A 25,760-nucleotide genomic window follows, 5' to 3' on the forward strand; every position below is an offset into this window, starting at 1 on the left:
CGACCAATGGTTGATTTTTCGATCGAAGCAGCTTGCGATAACAACAATGCTGACTCTCCCCTAACCAAATCAAAATTAATCACTCCATATTAACATTGCATATTTAAGAGAACAGCTGTCTGGTGCCCTAAAACTTGTGTGACTTGCAGAGATGTTGAGGACTCTGACCAAGTCAGTCGCCTCGCGATCACTGTCTTAGTCTTCTGACTGTCGAGTCTCATAATTTGTGGGAGCGAGTGGCATAAAGTATGTCACCTTTAACTATTGTACAATTTAATATTTAAAATAGGTCACGCTGCTCATCATGCCATAAATCTAAACATAAATCCCGGTCCGTTTTATTGCACGGCTCTTTCAACTGTACGTTGATAAAAATTACTTAATAACAACCTGACTAGCACACCATGCAGTGTTGGAACTATACGTGACGTAAATAAACATTACCTCACATAATGCTTTTTACAAAGTTCTTCTGTATTTGGATTATCGCTTCTTTGTCGTAACGAGTTCTGAATTTGAATAAAATATTAATAAACCTGAATAAGTATGTACATAACATTTTTATATACGGTTATCATTTTTATAACATTATAAACAAAATATCTAATCATTGATGAAATTGTTGTAGACAGTGAGGAATTGTATGCAAAAATACAGAATAAGAATATCAACAATAATGTGTGTACATAATATCTTGAATGAATATTTAGGCTATCCGCTGTGTTAATAGTGAATAGAACAACTGAAATATCAATTATTGCGATTGACAGATACAGTTTGGTGATTTATTGTTGGGATTGTGCAATGTTTGAGTGCAATCGGCTGTGATGTATCTGTGACTACTGACATGCTGCGCCTCTACTTACACGTGGGTCTTCTGCTCACTGTAATTTTGGCTGCTCCATCGCAATCATCAGACCATCCTTTCGCCAACTTGCCAGGGAAGGAGCAGGGCACTACTAGACCTACAGGTATGCAATGAGGAGTAGATATCTTACGTCTAGGTTAATCGGGTACTCTTTCAGATCTTGATACAGCGTCTTCAAGAGACGTATATTTCCGGATTGTGTAAGTTATTCGATACTAGTGCTGATTTCAAAATCATAGATGTAATCTTTTTGGAAGTATAGACTTTTTACAATTATTTATTTATTACAAAAATGGGAAAGTTGATTTCTACATAGTACTACTTTAAATTTTATGATCCAGATCAGGAATATAGATTATAGTATATAGTCCTGGATCAAGACGCCATATCAAGACGTATAAACACAGTAACTTAACTGAATACTCTTGGAGCAACTGGAAAATTCTTTAAATATTACTAAACTTTAATGAAAATAATACTTTTTTCGAATTGTTTATTTTTTATGAGGCCTAGGTTGACACCTTTAGTTTCGAAAGGCCTCGTCCAAAAAATAAACAATTTGGAAAAAGTATTGTTTTCATTAACATTTAGTAATATTTACAGTAACTTAAGATAGTAATTCTTACTAAAACCTAAAATTGTAATCAGTAATACATATTACTAATTACAACAAAATACAACACTCCGAATATCGATAGCCAAAAGTGAGGTATGGACGCATCACAAATCAAGCCCACTTAATAAAAAGGTATAATTATATAATAATGATATAATAAGAATCAAGCAACTAAATAAGTACATGAACTAACAGGAATGTAAAAGTAATAAGATAGCAATTTATGAGAAAGATTAAGTTAGTTAAAACATGAGTGAAAATAACATTGCTATAAAGATAAAACTGTTTGTAGCGAGTAATATTTAGAAATAAAAATAAATAATATAAATAACAGTTTATCAAATATTGCTTGTTGGCCTTGAACATAATATAATGATGCCAGGTTGAACACAGTTATTTAATGTCAGACAGTCACTCAACATAATAATTTACTTATTCCCTATTACCTATCAACAATAATTCTACTAAAATATCGAAATTAATAACAAACACTTGAAGTACTCAATGATTATCAATAAAAACTTACAAAAGGTTACGATTGAGGGAGAGTCTTCCCTAATGGCCTTTACAGATAAATTTGCGGTAGCTGCAGCATCGACAGGACAAGTTGAAGTGCTATTTGGCTGATTGAACAGCTGGAGTATTGAATTTGACTTGTCCATAGTTTAAAGCAGAACATTTCACACTCACTGTATCCGTAGAAATGTACAGTAGCTATTTATGTAGATAGTTATTGTACCTGCTCTTTCTTTAAATGACTATCGGCAGAAGCCGTTTAGCAATCTCCATTGGCTGCTTTAAGGATGCCAAATGGGTTTCCGTAGTTCTTAACAATCCAAATATCACACTCGACAAGAAGATAATATTATTGCTCTTCTGAGACAGAATCAGTTTTTATAATTGGTTACTTCTATTTCTATTCTTCCTTAGTAGCAAGAAAACTTCTAAGTAGTAACTTTACTTATAATCCGAGATTCGTCAAATAAAAAGATGCCTTTACTTCGTAAGAAATTCTCAGTAGAGAAATGTTTAGACAATGACGCACAAAATTCCCTCTGCATAAGAAATAACTAATTACTTATAGATAAATAACAATCATGTACACATTAAACAAATAAAATATATAAAGAAACATTATAAACCTTAAAGTTATAGTCGTAGTTGTAATTAAAATACTTTTATTTCATTTAATTTTTTATTTCGTTTAATTTTTATTGCATTTATTGCAACGGCAATGCCTTTTTAAGTGTGAGAATAAAACAAATAATTACAGAAACTGTTTCTATCTAGACTTAGATACAGACAATACATAAACATGGACATCTTCAAACAGGTCAATAAAGAAAGCTCCCAGAATTGAACTAAAATGATTTCCAGTTTATAAAGTATTCGCGTTAAAATTGTAAAATATTTAAGCCTGGTTGCGTCATCTTCAGTCAGCAGATGTTAAACAAAAACTGGCAAAACCAGTAATGCGAGTCCGCAGTGGGAGAAGGGGAAGGAGCTTTATCGTCATTGGAGCTGAACTCCCATTCCATTGAGCTCCCACCAAGCTCAGATTAATCTGACCAATTACTGATTAATACAGCGTCTTTAACACAGGCTGCCAATTTTTCGATAATTTAACGCTCTCTTCTCTGTTCAAGTAATTTTCTTTCTTAATTATGGGAAAGGGTATTGGGGGAAAGAACCATATAAAGTAACAATATTGATCACTGATGAGTCAGATTGATAAGTGATTACTACCTACAACCATTACAATAAAACTCCGCCCATTTCCCTCACCTGTGGATATGCATTATTGGTTCTATTTCAGTTTTATTTCACATCTTTTGTCTTAATATGAATCTCCTCAGCAAATTCAGAGCATTCCAAAATATTAATTTCACGACGTAATATGGATCGGAAAACATAATCTTTACTTTGGAAACAGGTAATACTTTTTCATTAAAGCTGTTCTTAGGGCAAATCAAATCTGAAACATAAATGTGATATATTTAAAAATCAAAAATGTAGTTCAAAAACGTAACGTCAGTTATCTCACTTAGCTTTAATGTTCCAGCTTGCAGTAACAGCAGAATCAAGCACGTCACTTTGCATTACTCAGCTTCAGCTGATGTATTATGCCCATAACGATTCAGTCTATGCTGTTATTATCTCACCTGGCTTTGATGTTCCAGCTTCCAGTAAACAGCTTCATGATTTGCTTGCTCCTCAGCTGACAGTCTTGTTCAAACCGTTTGCTTGAACTGGGAATATTCCCGGAGAGGTTGAAATCTAGCTTCATTGTCCCTATCCACAAGTCCTCTGATCTTAAAAAAACATAAGCAATTACCGTCCCTATTGCAATCCAATCAGCTGTTGGGAAGGTATTCGAAAGCTTAGTGTTGGACCAGTTTGTCTTTTACATTCAAGAGTATAATTTCGAAGGAGCAACATGGCTTTTTTGCCTGGAAGGTCCACTTCAACTAACCTTATTCTATACGACGATTACATCATCTCAGCATTTAGTGACGGACTACAGGTTGACAGTGCATACATTGATTTTGCTAAAGCCTCGCATAGTGTCAACCATGATCACTTGATTTATAAAACTCAGAACCTATGGCATAGATGGCTCCTTGTTGAAATTGTTTTAACTCCTACCTTATTAACAGGAAACTTGTGTTAAGTTTGCGGGTGCATTATCTGAACCCTTTCCTGGCCAAATCAGGTGTACCCCAGGGATCCCATCTCGGACCCTTTATATTTAACATCTTTATTAACGACATTGTTAGTGCAATTGGTCTTAAGTGTTTATTATTTGCTGATGACATCAAGGTTTTCTCTGCAATTACGGGTCCAAATGACTGTCAGCAACTTCAGGATGGTCTCGACAGGATTGAAAAGTGCAACCTGAATTGCATGAGGTTGAATGTAAGCAAGTGTGCAGTTGTTACATTTCATCGTTCAGCTGACCCTGTTATGATCGAGTATAAGCTGTGTGGTACTGTGTTACCAAGAAAAAACTCAAGTAAAGGACCTTGGTGTAATTTTCTCGGCTGATTTACGGCCAGGACAAACACATTGACTATATTTGCAACAGAGCCTCTAGAACACTAGGCTTCATAATCCGCACTTCTAGAAATGGCCTTAGCACTAGAGCCTTGATGTCCTTGTACACTGCACTTATCCGCTCCATCCTGGAATATTGCTGTGTTGTTTGGGCCCCTTATCAAGTTGATGATACAGATCGATTAGAGAAGATCCAGAGACGCTTTTTGCGGATAATAGGAGTTAGGCTGGGCTATGATTATATGGCAGCAACCTGTTGACACAATAGCAGAGTCTCTTGGGCTGTTGTCCCTTTCTGTGCGAAGACAACTGATGCTGATGCTGTCTTCCTGCGTAAACTTCTCACCGGGCAGGTTGACTGTGATGATCTTCTTTCAAGGATTAGTTTCCGCATCCCTGGATCAACCAGATCTCGAGACTTGTTTTTTTCGTCACCAGTATTCCACATCCTACGCCCTACCATAGTTGTCTGCCTAGACTCCAAAGAAGAGGAAATGCACTGTCTTCGGGGCTGGGATATGATTTATTCTTTGATTCTGATCAGCATTAAGAAGACTTTTTAAGTTATAAACTACTTACTAATATTTAATTCTTACTTGTTATTGTGTACCAATTAGTCTTGATCATATGTTTACCATATCATGCACTTATTAACATTATTTATTGCGTCCAGTTCACATCTAAGTTTGTGATTTGTAGATTAATTGTTCATTTTTGTTGCTTATATAGTTATTATTAAATATTGTCATATGTTATGTTATTGTTTAAATTATTTATATTGTTGTTAACTTATTTATTTTTATCACTGTTAAATTTATCACACACATCAAATTATTGAATTTTTATCTATTTATTATTGTTAAAAATATCATTATTATTGTTATTATTATTATTATTGTTATTGTTTCTAACTTATTTATTTATACATTGTTAAATTTGATGCTTTTTTTCTGTTAGTGTAACAACATAAGTAGATTGGTTGAGCAGTGTATATTGTTAGTTGCTTTTTGTTATTATTTAATTTACTCGTTATTGTTATGGATTTTAGTTGTTTTTTGATATTCTTATCAATGTATCTGTCACTTATTTAGACTATCTTGGTAAATTCTCATTGATATAATATAATTATTAAGTAAGTAGTCAAGTATTCTTGAGTCTATAATTTGTTATTGAATGGAAATGGGTGTAACCGTTGATACAATAAAATAAATAAATAAACAGCAGCATCAAGCACGTCACTTGGCATTACATTCAGGTGATGTATTCTGCTCATAACAATTCAGTCTATGATGATTATTATCTCACCTGGCTTTGATGTTCCAGCTTCCAGTAAACAGCAGAATCAAGCACGTCACTTTGCATTACTCAGCTTCAGCTGATGTATTATGCCCCATAACGATTCATTATAATATGCTGTTTCTTATCTCACCTTGCTTTGATGTTCCAGCTTCCAGTAAACAGCAGCATCAAGCACGTCACTTTGCATTACATTCAGGTGATGTATTCTGCTCATAACAATTCAGTTTATGCTGATTAATATATCACCTGGCTTTGATGTTCCAGCTTCCAGTAAACAGCAGCATCAAGCACGTCACTTTGCATTACATTCAGGTGATGTATTATGCCCATAACAATTCAGTCTATGCTGATTAATATATCACCTGGGCTTTGATGTTCCAGCTTCCAGTAAACAGCAGCATCAAGCACGTCACTTTGCATTACATTCAGGTGATGTATTCTGTTCATAACAATTCAGTCTATGCTGATTATTATATCACCTGGCTTTGATGTTCCAGCTTCCAGTAAACAGCAGAATCAAGCACGTCACTTTGCATTACATTCAGGTGATGTATTCTGCTCATAACAATTCAGTCTATGCTGATTATTATATCACCTGGCTTTGATGTTCCAGCTTCCAGTAAACAGCAGAATCAAGCACGTCACTTTGCATTACATTCAGGTGATGTATTCTGCTCATAACAATTCAGTCTATGCTGTTTATTATCTCACCTGGCTTTGATGTTCCAGCTTCCAGTAAACAGCAGAATCAAGCACGTCACTTTGCATTACATTCAGGTGATGTATTCTGCTCATAACAATTCAGTCTATGCTGATTATTATCTCACCTGGCTTTGATGTTCCAGCTTCCAGTAAACAGCAGAATCAAGCACGTCACTTTGCATTACATTCAGGTGATGTATTCTGCTCATAACAATTCAGTCTATGCTGATTATTATATCACCTGGCTTTGATGTTCCAGCTTCCAGCCACATCAGAGTCAAGCGAGTCACCTGTGATCTCCTCAGCTTGCAGATGATGGGCACTGCCCTTAACCACGCAGCATGTGCTTTTCACTGCCTCCTCAAGGGCTACATGGGTGGTAGTTGTATAGTAGGAGTCTGCTACTGTCGTCCATACTTAGAGAAATTGTATAACAGGACTCAGGCCCGTGTTTGTAAACGATCACTGTATTGAACTTTATTTAATTTCGCAAAAAATCAAAAGAAAGACATCTTATCAAAATTAACTTATATACTTAGAGAAAACATATATAATATACCAGAGATATATGTATCTAAATGTATTCCCCCTAAATTGTGAATATATTAAATTTAATTTATTATTATTTTAGTAAGAAATATTTTTAGGCAAAAAAATGATGGACTTTAGTATGTACTTACCTCCTATTTATAGTATAGTTCGTTTCATAATTGTTCCAGTTCAGTTTAAATTATGTCCCAGACATAAAAATGTGTTACTTCTAGCGCCCACAAGATATTAGATGCAATTGTACTACAGATTTGTTTCATTCAGATAATTGAAGGGGCAAATATTTAATCTAGTTATTAACTTTTTTATCCATCTACATTTAATGTTTTTTTCCTTAAAATGTTTTCCTTATAAATGTTGTTTTAAATTTATTTAGCTGCATTTTATTTGAAGATTACACGACAATTTTCAATAAAAATGTGCAATATACAGCTTCTGTTTATATAGACCATTTTTGTCTTCTGCTCGCTTTTTGACAAAAAAAGTCGTACAGCACAAAATAGTGGCTTTGGTATCTATAGTGTAGGAGTCTAGAGCTGGGTAACCAGACGCAAATTCCTAAAAGGAGGACTTCTTGGGGTGAACAAGAAGGACATTAAAGCTAAAAGGAAAACAGTATTAAGTATTCTTATAAACTTTGCGAAAAACATTTATTTATACACTATTAAAAACCACACATTATGTATTAATACTGTATTTTATTATATTATAATGCAAATAAAGAATTTGAAAATTGTATTTTTATACACATAAATCGAAACATTTAATATTAATAAAGTGTATATTAAAGGATAAAATTATTATTATTTGAGGCTATTATTTTGTATGTGCCATAAGATTGAGTGAATTCTTGTAAGAATAATTTGCAAGAATCGATTTGATCCTGAATTTTTAGAATGATATTAAAACGAAACTTTGTAAAATAATTGGAATTATGCAGTGCAGTCATCCGTTACATTATTAGTAAGCTATACTAATAGACATATGTCAAAATTTACCACTACAACAGAAAAAATATATAACTTATTATAACAAAACTAATCTATCGTTCATAATACGTTCATAAAATCAAGGGCAGCTGAGAGGATAGAAGCAACAGTGAGTCAGTGACACTATAGACAACACTCAACATATAACTGAATCTAACAGCAGTTCACATGCCATGGCATCAAGAGCCTTCGGAAATAGGAAGAATTTTAATATGGATGTGCTATTTTCGCATATTTAATCGTTCCAAAAAGACGGATATTTTACATAACATTCAAAAGCCGCTAGGACAGGAGGACAAACGTTAAAAAAGAGGACATGTCCTCCTAAAGCCGGACGTCTGGTCACCCTGGAGAGCCAATTTCCACTGCCTAAGCACACACTCTTGTTCTCTTGGAATTGAAAGAGGAATATGTCTTAGGAATGAAATTGATCGACACCCGCACTAATTTTGGTCGAAATTAGGGGGCATCGATAAAAACTGTTAATAATATGAAAAGATTATATTTCATAAAAAGTTCTAAAATTTTGAATGAATTCTATAACTTATATTTAATGACATTGAACTGATAAGTATCGTTCAGGAAATGTTAGATGTTAGGGATAAGCCTCAATGACATTTTAACCTCACTTTTCTGCCATTTTACTTGGTGAATAAACAAGAGCAGGCGTATGGGTAAAATTATATTTTGTTAAAGTTAAAACTGTTTTGATGGGGTTACTATATGCAGAACACAGTAGCAAGTGAAATAAACCTGGTGTTCAAATGTGGCAAAAAATAAATTAGAACTCCAAGACTATCGGTGATATTGAATGAAGTGATGAAAGTTGATACTTACTCGCTCTTTCCGTTACCCAAACCTTTCTGGAATGTTTTACTATGGAATGTTTTACTGTCGTACAACTGCTAGAATATAACAGCAGCAACGTTACCGCTTTGTTCATGCCGAAGCAAAAGTACAAAAAAATAGTGTGAGCTGATTTTTGTTTCACAAGATGGCAGCCTTGCCGTTCAGGTCGCTAGGTGGCAGCACTGTTCCAGCAGTTGTGTTGCTCAGACGAAGTTAGGTCACGGAAGGCGCGCGCACCCGCGCAGTCCTCGCCGAGTCTCGAGTGCGTCCTTGAGTGGATTGATAAATCCCCTTTCGTGATAAGCCGATATTCACCTGTGCACCGAAAAGTCGCTACACACGCTTGTGCAGTGCGCGCCGCACCATTAGTAGGCCATCTTGTCTCGATTAGCTCAACTGGAAGATTGGTTTGTGGTCCTTGTCCCTCTGGTGTCAATTGGCTGAGACTGGATCCTCAATTAAACTGGCATTCAACTTTTGTCTTGTGCTACTAAATTAATGTGGGGCGACTTTCCTCTGTGTTGTAGTGCGTTCTGTTTGGACTCCGCTTCTTGCCTGATTATAACATTATTTTTTAAACGTAGTTCCTTTTAATACTTTTCAGATTGATCGACAATCTATAGTTTGATTTTGACTTCTATGTGGTACTTTAATTTGTGTGTTATTACTTTTATTTCGCTTTAACTGTAGGTTTACTATAAAAAAAGTATTGGAACTTGGGGATTTAAAGACGCACATTGTGACCAGCCTATTCGTGAATTTGCACAGCCGTAGGTCAAAACCGGACGTGTCAATTTGCGAGTTGCAGTAGGAGGCGGAAAATTACAGAATCGTGACAGCTTTAACTAAGAACGTGAGGGAATGGTGTGAGTGTCTGTAAGGTTAGATATTGCTTATCCGGAGATGAGCAGAAAGATCAGCGCCCAAGACTACCCGGACCATCTGAACCCCTTCGATGAGAACTACAACGGACTGGAGGTACCCGGGGCCAGCGCAGGAACCGGAAGGGAGAAGTACAACACTTGGTCGTCTAGCCGCCCCAACCAGGTGTCCACCCTGGCCAGACAGAAGCAGAAACCGACCTTCCTGGAGAAGCCATGGTAGGTGACACACATGTAGTGAGGTTGGAGGGATCCTAGTAACCGGAAGTCAGAGGTTCGCTCTTTGGAGCGTATTAGATTTTAAGTATAGGCCACGTTCCGAAAATTAATATTTTTGTTTTTATTTTCCAAAATTTATACTGGTAAATCTCTTGTTTAAATAATATTAAAACTACTCTTACGTACCCTTAAATATACCCATCTCTTGTTCACCATAGCTTAATGCTACATAGGGTAGTATAGGTTTTAAAACCAAATAACATGTTATTCGCAGTAGAATTTTTTAAATGGTTGAATACTTTTGAGATATATTATGCCCAATAAACAGTTTACGAAATATGCTTACAGCACTCGCGTTGGGATATAATCAGTATATAACATAAATTTAAAAATGTTAAAACTTTCAACTCAGTTTTCTTGCTTTATATGATGATGAAATGTTAATAAAATGTAAGGTCATCCATAAAATTCATATTTTATCAATATAAATAGACTTTTCATAACTAAGTATACTTTAAACTCTGATACATCTCTAGCTACATACCATGTTATTAAAGCCATAATTTAGCAATACACTAATTTCTTAAAATGTCGTGAATCGAACAGGTGAAAAACTAAACAATTTAGAACCCTTTAGTACATTTTTTTATTTATTTTTAATATAAAAACTTTTCACGAACTTTGCTTGTTTTCTGAATTGTAGTTAAAAACAATTTTAACAATAAACAGGCCAATTTTCACGATACACAATTAGTAAATATTTTTATCCACAAAACACTTATTCAAAATGGGTACTTGTGTTTTATCCCTGACTAAAGTAAACTGTAGCTATTTACTTAAACAATTATTTGATCTGGGTCTGACGATGTTTTAAAAATGGCAATTCTAAAAAACAGGAGTAAATAAATGTCTTATGAAAGATTTTCCAACGAATGCATTTTTCACGTAATGTTTATGAATAATACATTTCATACATATATCGTTCTTACCAAGCTTGATATTATAAAAATTAAAATGTTTAAAAATATAAATATACTTTCCATAACAAACTATAATTTAAATTGTAATACATCTCTAGCTACAGACTGTGTTATTAACCGATAATTTAGTTAAAAACTAATTTCTTAAAATGTCGTAAATCGAATAGGTGAAAACTAAACAATTTATTTTGGATTTTTTATTTCTTTATTTTTTACTATACACAATTTTCAGTTACTTTACTTGTTTTCTGAAATGTACGGTAGTTAAAAACCGTTTAAACAATAGTTATCTTTAAACAGGCCAATTTTCACGATACACAATTAGGAAATATTCTTTATCTACAAATCCACTTACTTAAAATGGGTACCTTCACGTGTTTTATCCCTAACTAAAGAAAACTGTAGCTATTTCCTTAAACAATTATTTTATGTGAATCTAACAATGCTATAAAAATGGTCACTCAAACAAAATGGGAATAAATAAATTTCCTCTATAAGATATTTTGATGAATACATTTTTTTACGTAATGTTTATTAATTTATACATTTTATGCATATATCGTTCTTATAATGTCTGAAAACATTATTTGAATATGTTTTTCCCAACTTCTTTAAAGTTGTCTCAGTCCTAGACCTTTTTTGTAGCATATGATTTAAACATATAACATTTTTCACGCAAATTTGCCAATGCAAAAAGACTGCACGTAACTTCGCACCACACTGTAGTACCTGTACAGGTAGAGAGTAATGTTTTTCATGATTTACAACAAGTACATGGCGTTGCATAAATTTAGTGGCGAGTCTGCATACCTTCAGATCTACTCCTAGCGTCTGTTTACAATAAAGAGTAAAATTGTCGTTTGACTTCGTTGTAATTGTGGTACTAGATGGTAGTGGAGTTAATTTGTTTTTGTGACTTGTTTGTGTTGTTGACACTATAGCTTGAGGATGCGATTATACAGGGTGTCCCGTACTCTCTGGACAAATGTATTCCACGTTATTGTTCAGGTCAAGACAAACATATTTCACCATATGAACATGGGTCTCCGATGCTTAGTTTCCCATCATTCTATCTGTTGTGTATTTTATAAAACAATTAATATCTTAAAAAATAATAAATTAAACTATACAAAATGTGGCTCAAATGTCTACAATAACAAGACAAGTTACTGAAAAAATATCATTAAATTATCTTTAGTATTTTAAAAATAGCGGCCATTAAAACTTTTAAACTTTGAATATCTTAAAAACCAGCAATTTTCTCAAGAATTATAAGAATAAGACATTTTTGAGGATCTTATAACAAATCTAATGGCACCAAAATCATTTAGATCAAATAATAAATAACTGATTTAGAGCAGTTTTACTGTGACAAGACATGGTCCCATTGAGAGAAATGACCTCAATGAAAATTTTTTCAATAACTGATCTTTTTATTGTTAACGTTTGATCAAAATTTGGTATAATTTAATTTATTATTTTTGAAGATATTAGACTTTTATCAAAAACACATACAAATAGACACATGGGAAACTAAGCATCGGAGATCCATGTTCACATGGTGAAATATGTTCGTCTGGTGAAATAACGTGGTATACCTTTGTTCAGAGAGTTACGGGACACCCTGTATTTGTTTTACTCTGGGAAACACTATTTTCTTCTGTACAACAGTAACAGATATTATATTATGTTGAAATAATTATTGGATTCTATAGCGATCTGTATAAAACTAAACTGAGCCAAAAGTTACACACTCTTCTATGCAGAGGTTTGAGTTCGCTACAGTATCCTACACTGCTACAGTATCACAAGGCAAGAATATTGCAGAAGATTTACCATGCATTAGTTACGTTGCTATTACTGCAAATCCTGAGAAATTTATATTGTTTCACTTATAGTGGAGAAGTATGTTATGGAAGGTAACCACAGTAAGCTTAATTTCAAATAAAAATCACACATTGATGAATTTTATTCACGGTTACTTCAATGCAGTCGATTCATCTACAGATCTTATATTATGTTGAAATAATTATTGGATACTATAGCGATCTGTATAAAACTAAACTGAGCCAAAAATGATACATTCTTCTATGCAGATTTTTGAGTTCGGCGGCATGTTTTTTGTGAAAAAAATAAACATCAGTGGGCCAAGGACAGATCCTTGAGGTACACCTCTGGTTATAGCAAGTAGCTTGGATCTTATAGTATGAGTTAGTTACATTGATTAATATTACTTTCTAGCATTCTAGCGGCTTCGCATGGGACTTTCCAAATCAAAGTCCTTATACTATTTAGTAAAATCACTCATACGTACTATGATGGAGTCCTATGAAATTTTTCAATCGTAAGTAGGCATACATCAGATAGATATTATTTAATTGTTCATGGTTAAGAGTATTAAGAATTAACCCGGCTCTTATATGACGTTTTGCACGTATATAAGCATTTATGGCTCAAATTAATTGTACTCCTAATGCCACAGCTGAGTTTGACTTGTTGTCACGATCAAAAAATAAAAATACATAGATCTCGGCAATCTACTTCAATCGAAATTAATTTGTAGCCGTATCCATATACTTCCGGTTAAGATATTTCCAGTAGCATGATGTGGTTTGCCTTCGATGGATAAACATATATACATATGTAAGACTGAGAAGCCTACTTTGGTTAAACGGTGGCTACTATCGGTCGTTTATATCCACTTATGGTGCCACTTATGGGAGTGCCGATGGCCGAGCGGTCTAAGTCGTTGGACTTTGGGTCTGAGTTAGAGATAGCGCAGGTTAAAATCCTGTCTGTGACTGTTGCACTTTTTATCAGTACCATCGACCTTGTACTGTATCGACTCTCCCCCTTATTCTGTTTGATAAGATCCTCGCACAGGCCAGTGGCCCATGAGGACGGACAGAATAAGGCTTAAAAGGGTTAAAGGGGTTCTCTCCTTAAAAAAAAAAAACAGTTTAGTTAAACATACAAACATTCCTCGATTTTTTATTTTTTACAAAAATAATAATTAGTCGGATTGATCCAACCGTTCTCAATATTAGCGCTTAGTTACATATTTTGTGATTCATTTTTATTTATAAGACTAGCAGTTACTCGCGGCTTCACCTGCAATTTTGTAGGATTTGAACGTATAAGAGAACTTGTTTATGGCCATTACAATTTACTCTGGCCTTTGCATTTGTTTCCATAGTTGATTTAGCCTTAATTCCCGATCAAGAAAATATATATACACATAAGTACAGGAGTACAGGACAGGGAAGCCTACTTCTGTCAAATACACAAAGGATAGGTTTTTATAACAGACTAAGTTTATGGTAAAAGTTAGATAGTAAATTTGTTCTTTATATCTACATTACATTACTGACCAAGCACATGGCAACTGCTAGTCTTATAAATAAAAATGAATAACAAAATGTGCTACTAACATACTTAACATTTGCAAAAATTTACATTTTAAAAAACATTTTTATTAAAACTTATAATTTCTTTAGCTGGATATTTTCTAACTCTATGCTAAACAGCGGTTGCAGAAAAAACTCACATAAGAAGTAATTTTGCTTTGCTGTTCTCTCAAGCTTACTTTATGCTTTCAATACTATAAATGTAAACAAATTGAAAATAGTGGTTAAATTAATTAAACTTACGATTGTACTGTCATAACACTGTACTTACACAGAACAGTTGATTACATTTAACGAGCTCTTGCAATTAATAATATTTGATGCAGTAATTCAACTTTAGAGACCAATGGTCGTAGCCCAGAGGCATTTTGAAAAATAAGAATGGGTTTTTATTTAATATAGGGACCTTAATAATTTCCATGAAAAACTCAGTACAATCGGTTGAATAGTTTATTCGTGAAATCGTGACAAAAACAAAGCCACTTTCTTATCATAATGTTATTAGGATTAGGATATATATTTCCTGTATATACATACAATTAGGCCCTACACAATTTTTGAGACATGAAATTAGTTATTGTGTTTTTTAACGCGGTTGGCGTTCACTGCATGCATTGCGCATATACGAGGCAGACAATAATAATTGCTGTTTTCGGACCTACAGTTCTGGGGGGGGGGATGGCTTATTAAGGCATATCAGTGTTCATGTCGCTGCTTTTCCTTAAGTCACTGTAAAATGCCATATCAAAATGCCAAGAAAGCCAACCAGTTTTGATAATCTTATGTGCAAAGATTCAGAGTTTGTTCATTGAGGTGGATTTTATAACATTTTTAATAATTTGTTTTAAGCTTTAAACAAAGTATTTCCAATGCATCACATATTTTGATGCTTCTTAGCGCAATCTGGCATAAAATGTATATGGCAACTCTGTTAGCTGTATTTCACACTGATTTACATAATGGTTTACACAATTACAATTCTTTGACGAACTTCAGCTGAAACATCAAAGAAAATTTAAAACAACAATTTTAATGTCAGTTAAAACTGTATTGTAAAACATAAATATTATAATTTTTCCAAATTCTTAAGTATTCCGGAAAAAAATATTACACTCCTAAAATTCGCAATTTCCAAATTCGAAGGGCATGGCCTTTTTAGTAAAATCATTTGTGATATAATATGATGGAGCCGTATTATATTTTTCAAACAGGAGGGCACAAATCAGGTAGATATCATTTCAGTACCCAAGGTTAAGAGAAAAGTTCAATAATATGTTGACTGGTTCTATTTTTTTATGTAAATATATATACATATAAATCTCGAAAACCTAATACCATTTAAAATTGTCAACTTCTGTCTGTTTAAATTTACTTTCTGCCTAAAGTATTTAAAGTGCCATAATTATATTTTCCCCTCTTTTCCCTGTGAACGTACATGTTACTGCGGTCAAAAAGAGTCAGCTCTGTCCGCTTAAATTAACTTCTAATTCTAATTTATTTACCGCCACACAGTTGATGCAACATCAAGAAAATATAAATATTGTTTTTCAAGATATACTAGGGTCAAAAGTCGTCTACTACAAGCATTTTTAATCTATCTCTCGTCTAGTTCAGAAACCTCTGATATGGTTTTCAACGTGATGAAGTTTAAAATTTCCAGAAGTATTGGAAATGTATTAATTTAAACAACCATTAAAAAGTTGCCTTACCAGTGTTGTTGAGTTAACCTTCACGATTAATAATACATTTTTAGTTTGACGTTTCGAGATGAGAGCTACAAAGCTACAAGTGCAATATACCTCTCTTTTGTCTGCACCGGGAGAATTGTTCTTATATTTTCCGTCCATTGAATCAAGTTGAAAATATAGAAATGTTTGAGGTTTGAGAATATTCTGAACAATAGATGGAAGCTGTATGTACTCATGATAATGGTTCATGAGAGCCGATAGAGGCCCTGACTGACTCTTGACAGTGATTTATGAGAGCCGGTACAAGCCCCGACTGACTCATGACAGTGGTTCATGAGAGTCGGTACAAGCCCTGACTGACTCATGGCAGTGGTTCATGAGAGCCGACAGAAGCCCCGACTGACTCATGACAGAGGTTCATGAGGGCCGGCAGAAGCCCCGACTGACTCATGACAGTGGTTCATGAGGGCCAGTAGAAGCCCCGACTGACTCATGACAGTGGTTCATGAGGGCCAGTAGAAGCCCCGACTGACTCATGACAGTGGTTCATGAGGGCCGGCAGAAGCCCCGACTGACTCATGACAGTGGTTTATGACAGCCGACAGAAGCCCCGATTGACTCATGACAGTGGTTCATGAGAGCCGACAGAAGCCCCGACTGACTCATGACACTAGTTCATGAGGGCCAGTAGAAGCCCCAACTGACTCATGACAGTGGTTCATGAGAGCCGACAGAAGCCCCGACTGACTCATGACACTGGTTCATGAGGGCCAGTAGAAGCCCCAACTGACTCATGACAGTGGTTCATGAGAGCCGACAGAAGCCCCGACTGACTCATGACAGTGGTTCATGAGGGCCGGCAGAAGCTCCGACTGACTCATGACAGTGGGTAATGAGAGCCGGCAGATGCCCGTATATAAGTCCCAGCAGGAGAATGTGGGTATTGTGATGCAATTGAGCCTACATCAGACGACCGGCCTACACCACACGTGTACCTTTGTTGTACAGAAATAGATCATTGGGAAGTAAACTGCTTTAGAAACTATTTCACATTCGGGATAACACGAAAATTCCCACTCGATTGCAAGTTTCTTCCCGTCCGATTATATAAATAACAGCAAGTTACCTTCTACTCCCGTAAGAAGCAATAACAGAATTGCAGTTATAACATTGATTACGTTTGGTTATGTAAAGAATTCATGTATTTCAAGTATTGTTAAAATTTATTATTTGTTTCCTTCTCTCGCACGTTTTATTAAGAATAGTTGCGTTTATTTATATAATTTATATTATTTATTTAAATATTGTAAAACTTGTCTGTTTTAATACATATAAAATGCCTAAGACCACTAAATAGTTTTTCGTTTACACGAGAGGACTTTTATATATGATTGGTAGTAATCTCTCTGAATACTATCTATTGAATTGTGCTATGTTTCTTTGATCCAACGAAACAGATCGAAATATGCAAAGGCCGAAAATTTCTTCAAAGAGCGGTGATACGGAGGCTTGGAAAACGTCTAGGTAGAGAATATCCACATGACCTCGTCACTCAACCACAATACCGTCCATTATAGCAGAATACCACATACTGCCAGCCAAACGTCAAGCCACATTGGTGTGGAGAAACAGTTGTCATCATAAAGAAAATTAGCATTAAGAAGTTCGCAACTTAACTTAGAAAGTAACTTTGCAAATACTTTCTAGCTTTCTTTTAGGATATGTGTCAATCAATTTGGTCTAATAAGTGCACGCGACATCAGAAAACGAACATCTTAATGCAGAATCTCATGACTTTCCGACTAATACACTGACAGTTCAGCTACTTGAAATTCAATTCATCCAATGCCAATTTTATTGGGTTTTTGAAGATTATATAAACAACAGCATTCCAGTTTGGCCCAATTGTATGTTGCCATTAAAGATTACCATTTTACACTTGAATCTTATTTTATTTTTATTTACTTTCAACTTTTGTGATAGGGTGTTCCCACTCGTACTGTAGCAGCTTCGTATTGAACCTCACATAAGGAAACTGTAAAATTTGAAGTGGGTAGGATGAAGACACATCGTATGATAAAATATACTAAGAATATTAACAGTCGATCTTTTTCGATTGTAAGAGTTCAATTAAAACACGAAAGTAGAAGTGTCAAGGGTGTAGTCAGTGAGAGGGTGGAAAGGGGAAGACTCTCTTGCATTTCCAAATTGAATAAAGTTCGATGAATGTCATTATCTTAACAAGCTTTAATTTATGAACTCTCGCCAGAGCTAATGGCCGTTTCTCTGATATTTTGACCTGAAATTTAATCTATTACAATAGTATCAAGTAACTCAATTTGTTGTATAAAATTGAGCAGTTGGTAGTTTTAATTAAACTATGGCTAAGTATAGATTTTATTTCAAAACCTGATTGCATTCTCATTTCAAGATTATAAATGTTCTTTCTTTCCAGTTTGATACATTTCGTAGATAACCAATTGTACTTTATTCAAATTTATAGAACATTTTAGAACTTTATTTTAATGAATGACTTCTATGGTGAAAAAAAATATTTCTCTCTGATTTTGCGTCCACACGATATCTCGAAAACGAACGAACAAATTGTGCAAACGATCTGTAGACTAAAATTTTGCATGACGTTTTATTCCTTTACATAGAACATAGAGTTTTATGATTGGTGCATATTACTTCATGGGAATTGGCTGAGCATTAAGAAAACATTTTACATTGGTCTTACTGGTAACAATGATGGTAATGAGAAATAAATAAATTTAAACAAACTGAATACAATTATTTGACATGTTACATATGACATATTAACACATGTGACCTAACAGCAACTATCCGCAAGATATCTGAAAACTGTAAATTTGGCATGCAACTTCATTTCAATACAGACAAGAATTAGTTCTAGTTACGATGGGGCTTGGGATTTGGCTGACCGTTATTGAAGTCTATCACTCGTTACAATTTCCTGTTTGTCTGCCGGGGAGATATAAGTACGCGTTGTTGTACGTGGTTTCATGCTCCTTACTTTGTTACTAACAAATTTAATATATTACATGCATGATTTACAATTTATTGTACAATCAGATATTACAATGATTATTGATATTGTTAGCATGCACCTATTCAAGGCTACTTCATGTAAAATTTACTGTCAAGGTCTCACAATATGCATCTTAACATTCCAAAGTTACTCTGGGGCGGTATATGTTGAAGACTTTCATATTACACCTATTTTTTTTTTTCAGATTCGTCATTAACCTCCCAGCTTCATGCTGTGGCCTCTTCTAGTACCTGTCTTTGCTCCGGTTCCTCTAGAACTTAACAATCTCATACTTCTATAGCCTGTCAATCGCACATACTAACTCCCTCTGGTATCTCTGAAAAATGTTTCAACGCTCAACGTGTGGTGCTTTAAAGTGCTTCGAGTCTTCCACCTTAACACCGCTACTTCCTCTGGTTCCTCTAGAACTTATCAATTTCACACTTTTATAACCTGTCAATAAGAATCTGTTGTGTACCTTTAGAACGTATCAATATTACATTTTAACTTGTAATACCTCTGAGACGTATTCGTACCTGTCAACCTTCCACTCCAACTTCAAGCTAAAAGCACATCACATGCTGTCAGCTCTTAGATATCTAATATTTCAAAAATTATTTATTTAAATTATGTTTAAGTAAACTTAACATTGTCCATGATTTATAACGTTTTAAACAAATACTATGATAAATAAATAATGATCATTTTCTTCTGCAATGCAGACAAATATTATTCTAGTAGATTTAACATGCGCATGAGATTAAATATGCAAAATGCTTTAGATAAATGAAACGTAATCTTTATGACCATATCAAAGGAAACATTCGTTTCTAGGTACTTCCCTATAGATGTATGAGCTGGGCCAAATATAACAAGTGCATTCATGAGAAATTCCATACCTTTACCAACTCCAGTTTTCATTGAATACGTAGTGTGTTATTGTACAACAATTTTTGTATTTAAGCAATGAGCAAGGTTTTTATGGAGTGTAAGTGATGCAATGTTTAACAGATCCCAGCTATGGCTTCCTTCTCCTCCCCTCCCCCCGCCACTATTCCTCAGGCACCTGAAACCGTAATAAATAAGATTAATATACACACACAAAACTTAAAACTAAAATGACGGCAGTGAACTTGCCACACTTGACATTAAAGTAACAAACTTTAAACTATGATTATTTGATTAAATCATGCCTCGGTCTTGATATCAACCTATTAAATTGGGCCTCGGTGTTGCTATCAACCTATTAAATCGGACTTCGGTGTTGTTATCAACGTATCAAATCGTGCCTTGGTGTTTCTATCAACCTATTAAACCGTGCCTTGGTGTTGCTATGAACCTACTAAATAGTGCCTCTGTGTTGTTATTAACATATTAAATCGTGCCTTCGTGTTTCTATCAGCCTATTAAATCGTGCCTTGGTGTTTCTGTTAACCTATTAAATCAAGCCTTGGTTTTGTTGTCAACCTATGAAATCGTGTACAGTTTTAACGAATACTCTGGAATAACAGGTTGTATTTGACTTGAAACATACCTTAACCCCGTAGTTAACTCATACAATCACTATTTCAATCTAGTTTTGTAAAAGGTCCTTCACTAGCAAAGTCCCCAGAACAGTGTTATCACTATGTCCTCTACACTCTTGGCTCAAAAATTTTCATGTGGAAAAATTTAATTTTCAGAAATTTTAAAGCTGTAAGTAAATTATGAAACTTTTTTGGGGTAGCGGTAGTTTTTAAGTAGCTTGACCCTTTAAAAAAACTGCTGTCGTGAAATTTGCTATGTAAATAAATGGTAGTAAATTTGTGACCATTGAAAACTTATCCCTTTTATGAGTGATCAATCTTAAATAAACGAACAAAAACTTATATACAAGCGTTAAACAAATAAAAACCAAAAATGTGTTTCTAGAAACTTTTTAGTTTCATACAGCGAAGAAGGTTGCCAAAGTGGGTACAATTCAGAGACGTTCTACATACAATTTCTATTGTACTAATTACAACCACTCTAATCACCTATTTTATAATTATTTCATTACTTAACTGAACTGCAAATACAGGTTTCATCAAAAAAGTATACATTAGTATATTTTTCTTCTTTTAATTCTCAATATCATTGGCCTGTATATTTTAAGCTGGAAACAATTTGAATCACAAAATGTATTGAGTTATTCACGGAAGTGAAAGCTCCAGTACTTCGAAAACCCATTGTATTGAAATGTTCATTTGCAATTTAATGGATGAAAATCAGCCATTAACATTATATGCCTGGGTGCTAATTTCCAACGTAATTAGGTCTTTGCAATGAAACTAAAACGCAAGTGTAATGTAAAAATAACTTGTTATATCTGTACAATTCGACAATCGTTGATTGTTTATGAGATCCGTAGATTAAGATATTCTAACAACTTGTTTGTTTCCTGCCTATACAATTGAGTTATTTAATCAAAGCTAGTTAAGTGACTTATTCACTTGAAACCATTGAAGTTGGATATAATTTTCTGCGAATACTGGCAATTAATAAACTACTCCACTTTTTTCTGAAACTTCTACTTTATAAAGAAATCCATACCGAATATTTCATAATTATTTGCGCCCTTTACAGCTTGCAAAACAAAATAAACTGTTTTGCATGTGATGTTTAATAGTAAAAATTACTGTTTTTCTTGTGTTTTTCACCAACAATGAGTCTAGAGATTTTATTAATTCCCAGAAACGAGGTAGGTAAAAGCACACTGAGTGAATAATTGCGGTACCTCAAATTTTACTTGTATATAAAATATATCTGAAGCACTGGTAACTTAAATAGAAGCTGACATTTTGTCCGTACATTCTCCGTAGCCTTTTTAAGGTGGTGGAATCGCTTTGAGTTTGGAAACTACTTTTTTTATTTTAAACTCATAACTGTTTAATCGCGAAATTACAGCCAATTAAAGTAGTAAATTTAGATATTTTGTAATCAGAACCAAATTAGAAGGAATGAAGATAAAAATGTGAAATTTTTACAGCACATTCATAAGATAGAACTTTAGAGAGTCTTTTACGTATGAGAAATTTTAATTTCGTTAAGAAAAATATATTTTTTAACTGTATCTAATTCAAAACATCTAATTTCTTAACTTATAAATTAACAATGTTTAGTTCTTATAAAGTCAATGTTAAACTTGGATTTCATTTGGACTTAAAATTGTGTAGTATGTCTCGTTATAAGATATGACGTATTCAAGCTCTTTTTTTCTTTTTTCTATAAACAAAATTTGATTACAATGGTTACAAAATTACGGCCATTTATTTTCAAACCGCAATTCACGAAAGCCAATGTCAGTTTTTTCCACTACAGGATACAATTTAAGATTGTTCGCTACAGATGGTTCTCAAGGACGTTCTGGACAGCGAATCTTCGATGGTGCACAAACGAAACATTTGCGGTTTAAATGCAACTAACATTGTTCAGCAGACATGTACGTTAGAGTTATGTAGGTTTCCCTTTTTCCTGAGACAAAAATTGAAAATCACATTGTGAATATATTAGACGACGCAGGAGTAATAGTAATTAACAGGAGATTCTGACCTCTGATGATAGGTCGACAGTTACTGAACAATTCAGGTCACTGGCAATCATTATCAACACGATTGGCTAATGTCTCGATTTGAAGACTTACGAAAGGCGTGAAGAAAGTCAAGCTGACGAAAGGTGATCGATGCATCATTTTTGCACCGATATTGACGCGAGTGCAGTTCCCTTTTTGCTGTGAGAATCCGCTGAAGGTTATCAGGGTCACTCAGATGATCGACAATCAGTAAATTTCAATCATCTGTTACTCAAACTGTCAGCCGATCTGACGTCACTGTAGCTGATTTATACGTCAATCAATTAGCTTGGTAACAGAGCGGCTGAGGCTGGCTGATAAACAGACAGCTGCGGCTGGTCGCGGAGCCTCTTTCATTAGCCTAGATTAACGCGTGATTGAGTTTCAAGTGCATATGCAGTTCGAAATGATAATGAATGTGTGGCTTTAACTTATGTGTCAAAATTAATGTTGTGTTTCATTATCGTATGTTACAACATGATTGGGATTCAAGTACAGATGCAGTACGAAATGATAATGAATATGTGGCTTTAACTTATGTGTCAAAATTAATGTTGTGTTTCATTAGCGTATGTTACAACATGATTGGGATTCAAGTACAGATGCAGTACGAAATGATAATGAATGTGTGCCTTTAACTTATGTGTCAAAATTAATGTTGTGTTTCATTAGCGTATGTTACAACATGATTGGGATTCAAGTACAGATGCAGTACGAAATGATAATGAATGTGTGGCTTTAACTTAATATTGTGTTTCATTCACGTAGATTAACATATGGTTAAGTTTCAAGTACAGATGCAGTTCAAAGTGATAACGAATGTGTCAAAATTAATGTTGTGTTTCATTGGCGAAGATTAACGTGTGATTGAGTTTTAAGTACAGATGTACTTCGAAATGACAACGCACGTGTGGCTTTAACTTTACTTGCTAAAATTAATTTTGTGTTTCATTTGCGTAGATTAACGCATGATTGAGTTTTAAGTGCAGATGCAGTTCTAAATTATAATGAATGTGTGGCTTTTACTTATGTGTCAAAATTAATGTTGCGTTTCATTAACGAATGATTGAGTTTCAAGTTCCAACTTTTAATGTTAGAACTCGTCTCCCTTTAGTCTAAATTAACACGTGATTGAGTTTCAATTGCAGATGCAGTTCAATGTTCTGAAATGATGAGTAAGGTTTAACATTGTGACTTTAAATCGACTAGTCACGTTGGAATTGGTTTGGCATCGGTGTAAATTAACATGTGATAAGAGTGTAATTATAAGTTTAAGCTTTAACTCAACTTTTAAAGATGGAACTTGTCTGCCATTAGTGTAGATTAATGCGAGATAAGAGTGTAAATCGCTGTTGCAGTTCACTGAAGATGAAATTATAAATAGTGCTCCACAGCTTTGACTTAAATTCTCAGGTTGAAGTTGACTTTAATAACTTTATAGTGGAAATACACATAAACTCCAATAAACTGTCCAAGATACTAATAATATTGTCTTAGGTGATTATAAAGATGAAATTATCGAGACGTTTGTAGAAGTGTGAAGCACACACCATTGTAAAGTTACATTTTAAACTTTAAGTTTATTCTTTCAGTTTTACTGCCCTACACTTGCTTTGTTGTGGAGCATTCTCAAATTATCTGTAACAAGTTGATAATGATGAAAGTCATCTAGGATTTCTATCATCTGACGAGTGTAATTCCTCCTGTACTTCGACTATTCTTATTTCTTACCATCTATTCGTAGATAAAATAAGTTTTACATTTCTTCAGCGGTGGGAAAAGAATTAATTCAGAAGTTATATTCAATATAGAATGAATCTCAATTATCTCAAATTTTATGGTCATCAATTGCTTGGTTAACGATGTGGCCGAAACTGCGTTTGAAACGTGCACACAAACAAACAATCATCCGAAATGTCAAAGTCCGAGGTCGAGCTAAATCAGAGATCTCTCTCCAATCAGAAACCATTATCCAATACACTGGTAATTGTCAACCCTTCGTGGAAAAACAGCATTCACTAATTTGTCAAAACACATCAATTTGCAAATAATTTTGTTTAAAACTGTCATGCCGTTTGTAAGAGTATAGTTTATTTCAGAAAGCCGCTTTTTATTTTTAACTAGTATATCTGAATGGAAAACTAGTACGGAACCAGCATTTCTAAGTTTATGAATGTATTGAGATATTGTCTCAATATGAGAAAGTCAATATCCAAAAGATCGCTATAAGAAACGATCCCAGTAGCAACAGGACATAGCGGTTTTCTGCAGTAAACATGGGGCAGCCTTTGTGAGTTTGAGTTGGTGATAAATCAGTAGTTGTGTCCTTGTTTTGCAAACATAACAACAAACTTGACTTCATTTTCCACGTTTCCAAGTTTGTTTCGTCGAGAACAAGACACTTATTGAGTTTTTTGTACATAAAAAACATTGAAACAATTTTGTACTGGAATATCCTACGTACGATTTTGTAGGTTATGTTATGTACGATTTGTTGAAAAGTTCACACTAAACAAAGAAGTAAATAATCATAGCAACTAATACCAAATAATAGCATTTTATTGAGACGAAATGAAGGTACTTACCACTACAGGCCGTCCGGAACAGATGGTAGTTATTACTTCCTTACCATCTACTTCACCGTAGTATTGACTCTACTTTTAGGATTTCAGGCTCTTCTTGCGAGTCGCGCGATAAGATAAGCGTCTCAACTCTCCGATAAGGCGCACAATATCACCTTTTGACCTTTTTGTCCAGTAATGAAGCTGTAGGCGCTGATAGTACTTTGAACAGTTGTGTGGACAGAACGCTATTTGTTCGTCATTTTACAGAACACCTAGTTACTGAAACTCATTGAAAAGTAAAATTCCAAGTGTAACAGCTGCCAAAAATCTTGGACTAATTAAAATACCATCCTAGATTAATCAGAGCACGTTAAAATTTTCACTTTTCGTATAAAAGCTTCTTGTCGTGTTTTATCACTTGCAGATAGAAACTCAGCAGTTAAAAACACTGACA

General features: G+C 34.3%; 2 protein-coding genes across 3 annotated transcripts in view; both read left to right on the plus strand.

Annotated features, from left to right (window-relative positions):
- The first annotated feature begins 752 nt into the window (after nt 1–752).
- LOC124355418 (defensin-1-like) lies at nt 753–7,517 on the plus strand. Its single transcript, XM_046806559.1, has 2 exons — nt 753–971; nt 6,799–7,517. Exons 1-2 carry the CDS (start codon nt 848–850, stop codon nt 7,011–7,013), a joined length of 339 nt encoding a protein of 112 aa, XP_046662515.1. The 5' UTR covers nt 753–847; the 3' UTR covers nt 7,014–7,517.
- Nucleotides 7,518–9,105: 1,588 nt separating this feature from the next.
- The window catches only part of LOC124355417, a 31,993-nt gene continuing 15,338 nt past the window's right edge, over nt 9,106–25,760 (plus strand). Inside the window, exon 1 of one of the 2 annotated variants that reach the window (XM_046806557.1) lies at nt 9,106–10,026. In XM_046806557.1, coding sequence (XP_046662513.1) covers nt 9,830–10,026 — 197 coding nt within the window. In that variant the 5' untranslated portion in view covers nt 9,106–9,829. The remainder of the gene's footprint in view (nt 10,027–25,760) is intronic. The other variant, XM_046806558.1, reaches the window with a different exon arrangement.

The sequence above is a fragment of the Homalodisca vitripennis genome, chromosome 2 (genome assembly GCF_021130785.1).
Source record: "Homalodisca vitripennis isolate AUS2020 chromosome 2, UT_GWSS_2.1, whole genome shotgun sequence".
NCBI classification, from domain to species: Eukaryota; Metazoa; Arthropoda; class Insecta; order Hemiptera; family Cicadellidae; genus Homalodisca; species Homalodisca vitripennis.